The 13,287-nt window shown below is 41.5% G+C and overlaps 1 protein-coding gene across 2 annotated transcripts in view; it reads right to left on the bottom strand.

Annotated features, from left to right (window-relative positions):
- The window catches only part of FAM178B (family with sequence similarity 178 member B), an 819,452-nt gene that overhangs the window by 634,636 nt on the left and 171,529 nt on the right, over positions 1–13,287 (bottom strand). For both annotated transcript variants that reach the window (XM_029604316.1, XM_029604317.1), the window contains 2 exons: positions 9,256–10,292; positions 425–492 (listed from right to left, as the gene is read on the bottom strand). In XM_029604316.1, coding sequence (XP_029460176.1) covers positions 425–492; positions 9,256–10,292 — 1,105 coding nt within the window. The remainder of the gene's footprint in view (positions 1–424; positions 493–9,255; positions 10,293–13,287) is intronic.

The raw sequence follows: 13,287 nt of genomic DNA, 5'->3' as shown, positions 1-13,287 counted from the left end.
GTAAATGCGAAACCATTGTTTACTCTTTCAAAATGTACAAAAACTAAAGCTCACGAAATGAAGTTACTAGGTAATACATTTAAGACAAATAGGAGAAAATATTATTTTATTCAATGCTAATTAAATTTTGAAATTCATTGTGTAGAATGTGATAAAGCTGTTAATATAGTTGGGTTTAAAAGAAGTTTGCACAAGTTCCTGGAAGAACCATTATTAAGATGGACTTGGGGAAATCCACTGCTTATCCCTGGGATTAAGCAATATGGAATCCATCGACCTTTTGAGATCCTATCAGATATTTGTGACTTGGATTGACCACTGTTGTAAACAAGAGACTGGGCTTGAAAGTTCTTTGATCAGACCAAATATTACAAATCTTATATTCTTATGTAACTTCTACCAAAGAGACAGGTAAAGTTCTTACCCTTGTATCTTTTCTTGAAGCAGATAATCAAGGCTATTTACATAGTTTTCTGTTATTGGTGAAATGAACTGTTCAGAGAGAGAAGAAAGAACAGATTTATTTCCAAGTTGTCTTCAATTCATCAATATTACATAGACATTTTCTCTACAGTTATTTATATTTACCACTATGGAACTGAGTCATTTGAAATGAGAAATTACTAATTACCTGATAATTATCTTTTCTTTAGTATAAACAGGTGGATCCAGAACAAGTGGGTATTGCAACTCTACCAGCAGATGGAGATGGAGCAAAGCAGACATCACGATATATATATCCTGGTACAGAAGTCAGCCTGCCAGTACACACTGCAAAAGCCAGTTGTGGATAGACTAATAAAACTTGATTAACAGATAACCATTACAGCACTCAGCCAACAGGAAAACACTGAGCCCAGACAAAGAATGTATTAACAGTAGTCTAGGGACTGGATTAACACTTACCAATAACCCCTGGAACATGCAGCCACATAGGAAGATAATAGAACAACCCTCCAGCAGCCAAGGACGGGAAGGTAGATCCACCTGTCTATACTAAAAAAAAAAAAGGGAAATTATCAGATAAGTAGTAATTTCTCATTTCTTAAAATTTAGACAGGTGGATTCAGAACAAGTGGGATGTACCAAAGCTACTTCTGAAAAGAGCAGGAGGCTGTCCGCGGTCCAGTCAAAACCGCACTTGTGAAGGCTGCTTCCTCCTGGGCCTGCACATCCAGATAATAATACCTGGAAAAAGTGTGTAAGGAGGACCACATTGCAGCTCGGCAAATGTCAATGGTAGACAACAATCTAACTTCCGCCCATGACTACCTGAGCCCTAGTGAAAAGAGCCCTAACCTGACTAGGTAGCGGCTGCTCAGCATCCACATATGGGCCATGACTACCTCCTTAATTTTGCGAGCTACTGTAGCCCACACAAAGCCGGCTTGCCCTGTTTTCTTCCACCATGGAGAGCAAACAGGCAATCCATCTTCCTGAGAGGTTTAGAAACCTCCAGATATCTCTTGACATTCAAGGGCCGCAACAGGCGATATTCCTCCACATCTCTTTCCCTGTCTAGAGACAGCAGGGAAATGGACTGAAATCACTTTTGGTAAAAATGAAGGAATAAGTAAGCAGGAAGAAATCCAAAACCACTCTTAGCAAAAAGGAGGAACAGTACACAGCTGTATCGCCCATGGAGTCACTCGAAGGAATGGCCCTCGAGATAAGGCCTGCAATTCGGACACACTATGCGTCGAACAACTGCCACAAGAAACACCTTTTTCAAGGTCAGTAACCGCAAGGAGAGGGCAAGCATTGGTCAAAAAGTAGGGCATGTTAAAAAATCCAAAACAGGTAACAATGGAAGATCTGAGCTCACTGGGAAGAATGGAACAAAATGTTTCTGCTTTTCCGTTTTCCTCCAACACAAAGAGGTCGATGGAGGGATGTCCCTAAAGACTGAACAGTCTGTTGTCTGTTGTAGGAACCATACGTGCGGATAAAATATCCTGCTGAAGTGATCTGCTAACATGTTGGTGATCCCCAGAAGGTAGGTTGCTTGAAAAGCAACTTGATGATTGCATGCCCATTTCTATATCTTCATCACCTCTTGCCTCCTTGTTTGTTGGCATTGAATATGGCTACTTGATTGTTGGTTGAAATGACAATGCTCATTCCCTCACAGAGTTGCAAGAAAATTGCTAAGGCATGTTTGATCACTCGTAGTTCTAGAAGGTTGAAAGAAAACTGCTAACAACCAAGTCCCTTGGGTTCAAAAGAGAACTGATTTGATATTTGTATCGAGAATGTCGGTATATAATAGCAGGAGTAGAAGCCCTGGCCATGTTGATTGGGCAGGACAGGTTCTATCATCTCCTGTGTAAGGAGCAACTCTGCCTCCAGGCAGAGTTGCATTGAGTGAGAAAGATCAAGATTGAAGGCTAAGCAATGAAGAAACGTTGGAAGCCAGGAGAAACATAAGCAGTAACCAGACCCTACAATATTGAGAATCTAGCAACATTTGGTGATCCTGTCCATTCCTCCAGGTAGAGGCAAATTATCCTCTTGACTGGAGAGGATAAGTGCTGAGTGTGGAGACTGATCAAAATCTTGGTTAAGGTTTGGGCCGGACTTGTGTTAGTTTTGGTTGGTGTCTTTCATGCTATCCACTTCAAGCCGGAAGCTGTTTTTGCTGCATAAACAGAAATGGAACTCAGTACTGCTGGAATTGCTGGAAAGGCTGTCTCTGAAATTATAACTGCTTATAAGTGAATTACAGCAACCTTGAAGTGGACTGTTGCTCTGAGTCAGTTGAGAGCGATTGGACTGCCACATGGTGCAACTGTTTGAGCTACTGTTTCTCCGTCTCCGAAGAGATGATCTCCCAGGCAGGGGATATCTGATAAGTTAAGTTATCATGGGCATCTTCAGGCAAACTGCTGGCACTCAAGCAAGCCATTCAGCATGCTCCAATGGAGGATAAAGAGCAGGTCATATCAAATGCCTCATAAAATAAGTCTTATTCGATGAGTTTATTTTATTTATCTTTATTTATATACTGCCTATGCCTAAGTACTAGGTGGCAAACAGTAAGAACATAAACAAATTAGGAACATGTATATAAAAAATAAAATTAATGACTAATATGTATCAGACAATACCTGTAAATCAGTACAGAAAAATTCTGTTATAAGCAAAAAATCACTGTCCCAAATAAATATAAAGAGCCAAATTGAATATATCAAACATACAAAATTTATTTAAACCAACCCAAATATAAACCTATATAGACAATAAAAACTAAGCTAGCACACTCACGCATTCATACCCACACATTAAAAAATATGTTTTTGAGATATCACGTACAAATATAATCTCTTGCTACAAATACATTGCACATATATACTTTCTTTACAAACAATCAATAATGCATATCTCATATATTGCCATGATTTTTTTAAGCTGAGAAATCATGGCAATATATGAGATATGCATTATTGATTGTTTGTAAAGAAAGTATATATGTGCAATGTATTTGTAGCAAGAGATTATATTTGTACGTGATATCTCAAAAACATATTTTTTAATGTGTGGGTATGAATGCGTGAGTGTGCTAGCTTAGTTTTTATTGTCTATATAGGTTTATATTTGGGTTGGTTTAAATAAATTTTGTATGTTTGATATATTCAATTTGGCTCTCTAAATTTGTGTAATTTTATGACAAGATTATAGAGAGTTGTACTTAACGTACCCTTTGTGTAATTATATACCAAATAAATATAAGCCATATGTTAATTTAATCAAAGACCAACCTGAATAAGTATGTTTTCAAAAGGGTTTTAAAGGATTTTATGCAGTTTGTTGACCATAATTCCCGAGGAACAGATGGCATATACTCTTCCACATCTAGGGCCACATCTAGGAGCAGCTGTGGGTACGGAGGAAGAAAGGTCTTCTCTTTAATATAATCATGTAAGTATTGAACCAAGTAAAACTGGTTAGCAAAAATATATGCAATAAGCATAGAGCTCTAGAACACCTGTTTACCTAAATTGTCCAGGAGCTTGGGATCTTTGCCTGGTGGAGTGTTTGAAAATATTGTTTTCTTTGCTCTTTTTAGAGCTGACTAGCAACTGATTGATAAGGTGGCTGTGCTACTCCAAAACCTAGAGTCTTCTGGACACTACTTGAAGTCTATCATCCTCTCTACTGGGGCACAGGAAATCGGATTCTCCAACATTCTTGTTTGTAACTCTGTAGCAGGATAGCGTGGATTGAAATGGCTGCCAGCTCCACTGGCATATCTAGGATCTGGTGAAAGCCAAAGACTTCTGTGTAAGGGTCTTTGTCCTTACGGATAATAACTCTGAGCGCCTTACCCAATTTATACAGAAACCTGGAGTAAGAGAGGTCTTCAGATGGAGACAAGTATTTTAGAGGCTCAGGTAGGGGGTCAAAGTATTCTGGTCGAATCCTCCTCAGATCCTAAAAGGGAGGGAACAGTAATCCAGGATCCCAATGATGAAGTAAGTGCCTGAGGAGGGGCCCTTGGTCACCTCAGAAAGGTGTATTCCTCGTGGACATCCTCCAATTGGCTGGACTGGACTCCATTACAAGTGAATGCCAAGACTAGAATCACCTCACGGGAGTAAATCTGATATCCTGGAAATGTTAAAAAGAGTATCCTCCTTGTCCTTAATTTCATTTAGTTATTTAATTGACTTATATACCGCCTTTTGGCACTTCAAAGCAGATTTCATTCAGGAACTATAGATATTTTCCAATCCCCAGAGGGCTTACAATCTAAGGGCCTGATTTACTAAAGTTTTTTCCCATTCTATGTCTATGGGAAAATGCTTAGTAAATGAGGCCCTAAGTTTGACCTGAGCCAATGAAGGGTAAAGTGACTTACCCAAGATCACAAGGAGTGGGATTTAAACCAGGTTTCTCTGGTTCACAGCCTGCTGTTCTAAACACTAGGCTACTCCTCCACTCCATCACAGAGGTAAAGAAAGTCTTCACCAATTCTGCCACTTGAGCTAAGGACTAATGTGCCCTCTGGTTGGGCATTGGAGATGGAGCATCCTCTTCATGAACTAGGATGGAATCTTCTTCCACATCCTTTGGACTATTTATTTGACAAGAGGTGGATTGCACCTTATAGACTAACCGATTAATTGAAGCATGAGCTTTCAAGGACAGAGTCCACTTCGTCAGCATCTGATGCCTGCCTCTTTTTTGCTACACCAGACTAACATGGCTATCCCGCTGAATATTTATTTAAAATGTTCTATTCTGCTCAAATCAAAAAATGTGTCTAGAAAACTAATTAGTGGATTCACCAGGGGAAGATCCTGTCAGACAAATCAGATTGACTTTTTCGACTGGGTGACTAGGGAGTTTATTTATTTTATCTATTTAGCATTTTTTATATACCGAGGTATAGCAGAGTTGCCTTCACTCCGGTTTACACTTATAACAACCTGTTACATTTAAAGTAATTTAACAGCAAAAACTGCAGAAATTGGTATATAACAAAAGCATAAACTGATCAAGATATACAATAAAATAGGAATACGAAAATATCCGAGTTCAAATCATGTAGGGGACATCTGTAGTAGAACAAAATGGGACGGATTCTGGTAGTCAGAAAGAAAATTAGTCATTGGAGGGAGATTGAATGTCAGAAGGAGGGTCATGCAGAGGGAGAGGTCTGTGGATTTATCTTTTAAGATCTTTGAGTGTGCTGTCTTTAAGAGTTTGGCTGAGCAGCCAGGCTTTTAGGTCTTTTTTAAAAGATTTTTTTTTATTTATTTATTTATTTTATTTTAACACTTTTTTATACCGGCATTCGTAGGACACATCATGTCGGTTTACAGTCAACTGAGAAAGGAAATTACAAAGAACAAGGGAGGGGCTAACTGGGTAATACAAAATACCAAGGAAGAGAGAGTTAACAGCAGAATTACAACTTTTGCATTCAAGTTAGGGTTAAGTATGCAAAGGAACTTATATACAAATTAAACGAGGCATGTACACTTGAGAAATTGACATGTGTGGGCTTATTTACAGTAAGGGGAGGCAAGTGCACATATGTATAGTTAAAAGCTAGAGGGGGGGAGAAAGTAGGGAGGGAGCAGGGGGAGAGGGGCGGGTGGGGTAAAGTGAAAAAGGGGTACAGTAAGGCACGGGTACTTTGAGGGAGGGGTTACTAGGGGGTGAGAGGGAGGGGTAATAGGGGTATTAGGGGTATTAGGGGGCTAGGAGTGTATTAGGAGTGTATTAGGAGGTATTAGGTATTAGGGGTATTAGGGGTATTAGGGGGCTAAGAGTGCAAGGGAAGGAAGCAGGAGGGGTGATGGGAAGGAGAGTGGGAGGACAGGGAGGTGGTATAAAGGCTGTTTTCTTGAGCGGTTGTGGTATAAAGGCTGTTTCTTGAGCGGTGGTATAAAGGCTGTTTTCTTGAGCGGTTAGGTGATAAGGTAACGAATTCCATAACTTCGGGCCAATGATGGAAATGGCTCTGTTGAGTTGGATCAAAGAAGAGCGCTCAACGTCATCTACTTGGATTTCAGCAAGGCTTTTGATACAGTCTCGCACAGGAGGCTGGGTGAATAAAATGAGAAGCTTAGGAGTGAGTACCGAGGTGGTGGCCTGGATTGCAAACTGGTTGACGGACAGAAGACAATGTGTGATGATAAATGGAACTTACTCTGAAGAGAGAGCTGTGTTAAGCGGAGTGCCGCAAGGATCAGTGTTGGCACTGGTCCTGTTCAATATCTATGTGAGCGACATAGTGGACGGGATAGAAGGTAAGGTTTGTCTGTTTGCGGATGACACTAAGATCTGCAACAGTGTGAACACGCCGGAAGGAGTGGAGAGAATGAGACAGGATTTAAAGAAGCTGGAAGAGTGGTCGAAGATATGGCAGCTGAGATTCAATGCCAAGAAGTGCAGAGTCATGCATATGGGGTGTGGAAATCCGGAAGAACTGTATTCGATGGGGGGTGAAGGTGCACGGAGCAGGATCTGAAGTCGGCGAAACAATGTACAAGGCGATAGCTAAAGCCAGAAGAATGCTGGGCTGCATAGAGAGAGGAATATCGAGTAAGAAAAGGGAAGTGATGATCCCCTTGTACAGGTCCTTGGTGAGGCCTCAACTGGAGTACTGCACTCAGTTCTGGAGACCGTATCTCCGAAGAGACAGAGACAGGATGGAGGCGGTCCAGAGAAGGGCGACCAAAAAGGTGGATGGTCTTCATCGAATGACTTATGAGGAGAGATTGAAGAATCTAAATATGTACACCCTGGAGGAAAGGAGCAGCAGAGGTGATATGATACAGACTTTCAGATACTTGAAAGGTTTTAATGATCCAAAGATAACGACAAACCTTTTCCGTTGGAAAAAAATCAGCAGAACCAGGGGTCACGATTTAAAACTCCAGGGAGGAAGATTCAGTGCCAGTGGCCAGTAGTTGGTGTTCCACCTTCACGGAGCGGAAGGATGGAGGGCTGCTATCTCCAAAAAAAACAAAAAAAACAAAAAAAAAACCAAACAAAAAAATAAAAACAGGGGTGGGTAAGAGTATGGGGTAAGGGTGTGACCTGCTTGTTACAGCGGTTGCTACCCCTAATTGAGCTGGACGTTCACTTGGATGCAGATACGGCGCTGCTCTCTAAATTGGTGGTGGGGTGGAGGGGAATTAGGGCTGGAGGGTACTGGAAGCCAATAGTAACAGGTGGGAGAGAAAAAAAGGGGAAAAAAATGGATAAAGTGCGTAGCTTGCTGGGCAGACTGGATGGGCCGTTTGGTCTTCTTCTGCCGTCATTTCTATGTTTCTATGTCAGGAAGTATTTCTTCACGGAGAGGGTGGTAGATGCCTGGAATGATCTTCCGGAGGAAGTGGTGAAGACCAAAACTGTAAAGGACTTCAAAGGGGCGTGGATAAACACTGTGGATCCATAAAGTCTAGAGGATGTGAATGAAGAGTGGGTGGCTCACGGGAACGACGGCTACTACCTGGTGATAATATCCTTATTCAAGAAACATACACACGGTTAATGCGACTCCAACATAGCTCTAAGCTTCAGCAGCAATGAGGAAATATGGAAAAAAGGATTTGCATTCACAAAAAAGCAGGGAGTAGCTTGCTTGTTACGGCAGTTACTACCCCAAACCAAATATGCCTGATACTTCACTTTCAATGCATATCCAGCATAGTTCTCTGCTTCAACAGCAGGGGAGAAAGTCTGACACTTCACGCATATCCAGCATGGCTCTCTGCTTCAATGGCAGGAGGGGGATGAAGAAAGGTGGATCTATATTCAGGCAACAACCAAGGACTGAATTACATAGTCTGGATAAACAGATAAGCATGGGTGTAGCTTGCTTATTGCGGTGGTTAATACCCCTAACTAATTAAGCTATTTCACTTAGATGCAGTTCCTACACTGCTCTCTACATTAATGGCGGGGGTGGAAGGGAAATAGAATAAAAAAGGTTACTAAGAGCCAAGAGAAACAGATAAGTATGTGAGAGAGAAAAAAAAAAGTGCGAAAGCTTGCTGGGCAGACTGGATGGGCCGTTTGGTCTTCTTCTGCCATCATTTCTATGTTTCTATAACACCAAAGAGCAAATGAGATCTGCTATGTCAAGGATTAGGCCTTGTTCTAGTAACTTTAATAGGGACATTGTTCTAGAAATCGGCAGAGGTAAGTGAAGAGTATCTCCTTCGGCCCCTGAAAATCTTCCCAAAATGTATGAAAGGAATTGATGATTTACTGAAGAGCTGCATCGAAAGCACTGCGAATTAATAAAAAAAACAAAGATAGAGTACATGTCCATGTTGATGCTTGGATGAAAAAAGACTGAGGGACTCACGAGTCAATGCCCACTTGGGAACTTCCACATATGCTCAGTAGAGCAAAAGCTCTGTGAGCTAAGCATGAAGCATCTAGTCAGCACCATTGGATGGTGTAACCTATGTGTCATGGTTAATTCAGCCCTGCTTGTCAGAGAAAATTATTTATCTGGTTAAGTTGTTATCCAGCTAAATGGTGGGCAAGACAGGCCAAGCATTTAGCTAGAAAACCACTTAACCAGATAAATATCCCAACTTAGTTAGCCTGATAACTACTTAACTGGATAAATATCCCAGCTAAGTTAGTTGACATAATATATTGGGCTAACTTCCCTAACTGGATAACTTTTGAATAAAGATCTCAGAATTAGCTTCATAAATATTTTAACAATCATGGTTCTCTTCATTCTGGAGAAGTTCTAGTACAAACCAAACTGGCAGAACTTACTTCAGGAGATGGCAGCAGGACCAAGCTCAGGTCTGTGTCATAGCTTGGTGAGGACACATCTTTTGAATTTTTCATAGTCTTCAGAACATCTTTCAACTTTGGCAAAATATCATCATCCTTCTCCTTGTCTGAATTAATAACCAGTGTATCCCTGTAATGAGCCAGCTCATTCGATGATGTAAAGTTGGGCATCTGGTCTGAATAAGGGGGATATGGAACTGAAAAATATTCCAAGTCGTTGTCTATTGCAATATGGTTATGAGAAGCTGTATCACTAATGAGAGAAGGCTGCCTACATTCATTGGACACTTCTGGATGTTCTCTATGGATGGAACTTATAGAATCTGTCACTTCATAACTAGCTTCAGCAATCTCAAGTTGACCATGTAAATTCTTTGTCTCAAAGCAATCTTCCTGTAAAGTCAGTTCCAGCAGCATCACTTCTTCAGATAAATGCAAGTTTCCTGGCAATGGCAAAATTGCATCTGAACCTCCATTACCATCCTCTTCCCCTTCCAAAATATCAGTCTCTGCAACTAGAGGAGTCAGCAGACTCTTACTGTACAAAACTTCAATTCTGGGAGGACTCCAGTCCAAAGGGAATGTATCATTGGAGGCATCACCTGACAAGGACAAGCCACCAAAGCTGGTATTCTGAGGTGCATTGATGCTGTTGTAGCTCCTAGTGTTTTCAGCATCCATTTCTAATTGGATATTTCTGGAGTTCTCCTGAGGCCAGTTATCTTCCTGCTGATTAAGACAGTGTGGCTGGAAAGATTTAGGAACTGTCACTAACTCTGTATCTCTGAGCAGAGCCTTCTTTCGTTTTTTAGATGGTGTCTTCACGCTGCTGTTGGGCTCAGGTGACCTTTTCAGAATCGTTGCTGTCTGTTCCACTGAAGAGAAAGCTTTGGAGCCGCAGCTAACATTTGAACAGATGAGAATTCTTTTTAGTGATGATGGTGATATGGCACTGCCTGTTAGTCTGTGCTTTGATGCTGACAGCTGCCTGGGCAACACATCTGAAGATGATTTGACTGCAGAAAAAAAATCAAAATATACTGCTGAGACATTGTAGTCATTCACAAAACTATTTATCAGAACATTTGCATACCTGCATCTCAAATATTGGTAAAAATCTGTTATCAAACACTAGCAGGACAGAATACTAGACAATACATTACTGGCAGCTATCAATTTGTGTATGTCTACTATACTCATATTCATTGAGGTCGATATTCAATGGGCCAGTGAGCAGGAAAGTCACCCAGGTGACTTTACCAGGTTAACTTTACCTCGAAATTCACTTAGCTGGATAAGTCTTCCACTGACTACACCCAGATAAAGTTACCTAGGTAAAAAAAAGTCAGGTAATTTTTCCCTCAGGAAAAAACAATACAGACGTCACAAAGCTGCAGTAAATGACCCTGTCGTTTTGTGACTTCCATGGTATTTTTTCCTCATAGTAAAATACTGCCAAGAAAAATACCACAGCCTTAAATGGCCCACAAAATTCACACAATGGCGGCCCTGGGACTCTGGAGCCACCAACTCTTAAAGGGGCTGATGGCTCTAAATAAGCCTTCTCCCCTCTCCCCCGAAAGTTGCCAAACACCATAGCAGTCTCCACAGACCCTCTGTCCCACCCACTACCCACCCCTGGAGGTGGCAGTATAAAACAAAATTAAACAAACATTTTTAAGGCGCTGGTGGCCAGGACCCCACTACCCACTCTAGCTCACCTTCTGGACCCCCCCACCCTACTCATAATGTAAGCCCTAGTGATTATGTGGGGGCCTGGAGTGCCCTCTAAGCTCTGGCTCAATGGTAGCCATTTTTCAAAATGGCGCTGCCCAGCCTTTGCCCCATTTTCAAAAATGGCTACTGCTGGGCACAGAGCATAGGACCCCCACTGGACCACTACCTTTTCCAATGTGAAAAAGGGGGGAGGTAGGAGGGTAGGCATGAGGAGGAGTAGGATTTCCAGCCTCCAGGGGCCATATTTTTGTATTAAAGGGGGAAAATGGGGGGGACAGGACAAACAGGATGGTAGTCCTCACACAGGAGTGAATCCCTAGCTACAGGCTGCTCCCTAACACAAAGGGGGACCAACAGATACCCAACTAGGTGCCAATAGGCACAACAAAAATAGTGTTGTTGTTAATGGAAGCGGAGACAGCTTGAAACCAAACAGTTGGCCCTAGGTGGGAATGTTGGGGTTTACACCTAAAAAATGTTCCGAAGGACAGACTGGCTGAAACTGTCGCATCAGCCATCCCTATCCAGACAGTAAGGAGATATGAATGTATGGAATGAACTCCACATCGCAGCCTTGCAGATCTCAACGGGGAATGTTCGCAAGTGGGCCATGGACACTGTCATGACTCTGACAGAATGAGCCTTTACATGACCCCCAAGATGCAGCCCCGCCTGGGCCTAATAGAAGATGCAGCAATCTGCTAGCAAACTGGATAATGTCTGTTTGGCAACAGCCAAGCCCAACCTATTCCTATCAAAAGAAATAAAAGGTTGGGTAGACTGTCTATGGGCTTCTGTCTGCTCCAGATAGAAAGCAAAGGCTTGCTTGCAGTCCAAACTGTGCAGGGCTCATTCGCCTTGCTGCAAATGGGACATTTCATTTATTTATTTATTTATTTATGGCTTTTATATACCGATGTTCCTGTACTAGTACATTTCACGTCGGTTTACATAGAACCAAAGTTGGAAATTACATCAAACAAGAGGGTACAGATAACAGGGCTAACTTCGTATGAACTTATAGATAAAGCAGCGAACGACTTAAAATAAAATAATTATAAATATAAGTATAAATATACAAAATATAAATAAACATAAACAATCAACAAACTTGGATTTACAGCAGACTTGAAAAGCTTGAATGCATTATAACATACAGCTAGCGGGGAAATAATGAGATTAACTTATAAGATTAAATGGGAAAGAATGTTGACAAGACAATTGACTGGTTAAGATGGAAGTCTGTCACCACCTTAGACAAAAACTTAGGGTGCGTACACAAGACCATCCTGGCATGAAAGAACTTAGTATTTATTTATTTATTTAGAATTTTTTATATACCGGCAACCGTTTGCACATCGTATCGGTTTACAAGTAACTTAAAACTTTCCGGCAATGCCTTTATAGGGAACAATAACTATGTATACAAGAACTTACAACTAATACAGAAATGGAGTAACAATTTACAGGTTCGATGGCAATTTACAACGGCAATTTACAATTTCCAAGGTACAGTGGCATATAGTCAATAAACTGAGTAGAGAGCAGGGTAGACAATGTAAAGTTACGGGATGTATGAAGAAAAACATAGGGTGGTAAAAATAGGTTTCAAAAAGGGGTGTTAACAGGAGGGGGGAGAGTAGGGTGGAATAAGCAGCAAATCAAAGTATAAAGGTGGATAAGTCACTAAGGCCTGGAGCTCGCTGATCCTGCGCGTTGAGGTGACCACCACCAAAAATATGACCTTCCAGGTCAAGTACTTCAGGTCATAGGTGTGCAGCGGCTCAAAAGGAGATGTCAACAGCAGAGTTAACACCTCATTGAGGTCCCAAGATACAACGGGAGGCCTTCGGGGAGACTTCAATTAAAGCAGGCCCCTCATGAAATGTACAACTATAGGCTGTACAGAGATGGGCGAACCATCTAAACCTTGGCGCTATGCACCATCTGCACTGAGATGACTGCTAACGGAGTTGGTCTTTAAGCCAACTTCCAATTTGTGTAGAAGGTAGACAAGCAGTTTTTGTGAGGAGCAGGAGAACAGATCTAGGGCCTTCTGCTCACACCACATGGAAAACCTCCTCCAATTCAGTCCATAGGGCTTTCTAGTGGAACACTTTTTAGAAGCTACCAGGACCCAAGACACTTCCTCTGAAAGATCAAACTGCTGTAGGATTAACTTCTTAAAATCTAGGCTATGAGCAACAGGACCTGGAAGTTGGGATGTCGCAGCCTGCCTTGATCTTGCATGATGAGATCTGGGGAATTCCCCAG

The sequence above is a fragment of the Rhinatrema bivittatum genome, chromosome 5 (genome assembly GCF_901001135.1).
Source record: "Rhinatrema bivittatum chromosome 5, aRhiBiv1.1, whole genome shotgun sequence".
NCBI lineage: Eukaryota > Metazoa > Chordata > Amphibia > Gymnophiona > Rhinatrematidae > Rhinatrema > Rhinatrema bivittatum.
Note: the sequence above shows the minus strand (reverse complement) of the source record. Positions and strands in the feature narration are given on the sequence as shown.